This window comes from Crocuta crocuta, unplaced genomic scaffold (assembly GCF_008692635.1).
Source record: "Crocuta crocuta isolate KB4526 unplaced genomic scaffold, BGI_CrCroc_1.0 scaffold143, whole genome shotgun sequence".
Taxonomy (NCBI): Eukaryota; Metazoa; Chordata; class Mammalia; order Carnivora; family Hyaenidae; genus Crocuta; species Crocuta crocuta.
Genome location: NW_027529175.1, coordinates 4663515 through 4664629, shown reverse-complemented (window position 1 = coordinate 4664629; position 1115 = coordinate 4663515). Strand labels below are relative to the sequence as shown.

Sequence of the window (1115 nt, the reverse complement as noted above, 5' to 3'; positions counted from 1 at the left end):
GCAGACGGGCTTTATTCCATCCTCCTGCCCGCGGCCGCCCCGGGCAGAGCGAGGTCAGGCTGCTTGGAGGGTGTGGGACAGGCACGCTCAGGACGTCCCGGTGTGGCCTGAGGTGAGGGGAAGGGGGACGGGGGTCTGCTACCGACCCTCCGTTGCTCTGGGACTCGTTCTGGAGGCCTGGCTGAGCCACAGGATTCTCAGTCTCTGCGGATGGGGATGCAGGGGCCAGAGTGGCGATGCCCCTTCCGTGCACGTGTGGCCCGTGCGACCCAGCAGGGGTGGGACCGGGGGCTGGGGCGGTGACGGTTTTTCCAACAAAGACTCAGGATGGCAGAAGGGCCAGGGGCCCAGGGTGGGCTGGATGGGACGGAGTAAAAAACCTCTTGCACACACACACCCCACAGGCGCGCGCGCGCGCGCACACACAGACACACACACACACACACACACACACACACACGCCCGGGGGCGGTAGAGACCCGAGGCCCTCACACGATGCTCTGCCGACCCCCGGTCCCCTCGAACTCAGACGTGCCGGAGCCACGACCCCGGCCAAAGTCAATGAAGATCCCTTCGGAATCTGAGTCCACGGACTCCAGGATCTGGCCCACCAGGTTCTCCGGGCTGGAGGAGNTGCCTGCGGATGCCGGGGCCGCCCGCCGCCGCGGCCTCGGCTTCGTGCTCCGCCACGGGGTTCAGCAGCGGGGTGTTGTAGCTCTTGGAGCGCACCACTGGGTTCTTGGCCAGGATGTCCCCTGAGCGGGAGCGACGCAGGAGGTGCTTCTCTGCAGAGACAGACAGACCAGGGGTCAGGGCGGGAGGCGGCCACTTGGGAAACCCAGGCAGCTGTGTTCCGGGCCCTTCCTTCGCCAGGGGNGGGGGGGGGGGGGGGAGCCCAATGGGCGCAGATCCCCAGCCCAGCCCCGCCTCACCCCTGCTGGGGCGGCCTGGCGAGTGAGGGAGGGGTACACGGATTCCCACCCCGGCTCTGACACTGGTCTGCCCCTATAGGACTCCTTCCTCCCGTCCTCAGTCCCAGCCTCACCCTGGAAGGGAGGAAGCTGGGCAGGGGACTGGCGGGGTGGGGGGAGTGGGGTGGGGAGTGGGGGGAGTGG

General features: G+C 68.3%; 1 protein-coding gene across 1 annotated transcript in view; it reads right to left on the bottom strand.

The window, feature by feature from the left end:
* Positions 1-6: 6 nt before the first annotated feature.
* PRR5 (proline rich 5) overlaps positions 7-1115 on the bottom strand; it is a 15980-nt gene continuing 14871 nt past the window's right edge. The window contains 2 exon segments of the mRNA XM_077758009.1: positions 7-636; positions 638-785. Of these exon segments, the coding sequence (XP_077614135.1) occupies positions 489-636; positions 638-785 (296 nt within the window). The 3' untranslated portion in view covers positions 7-488.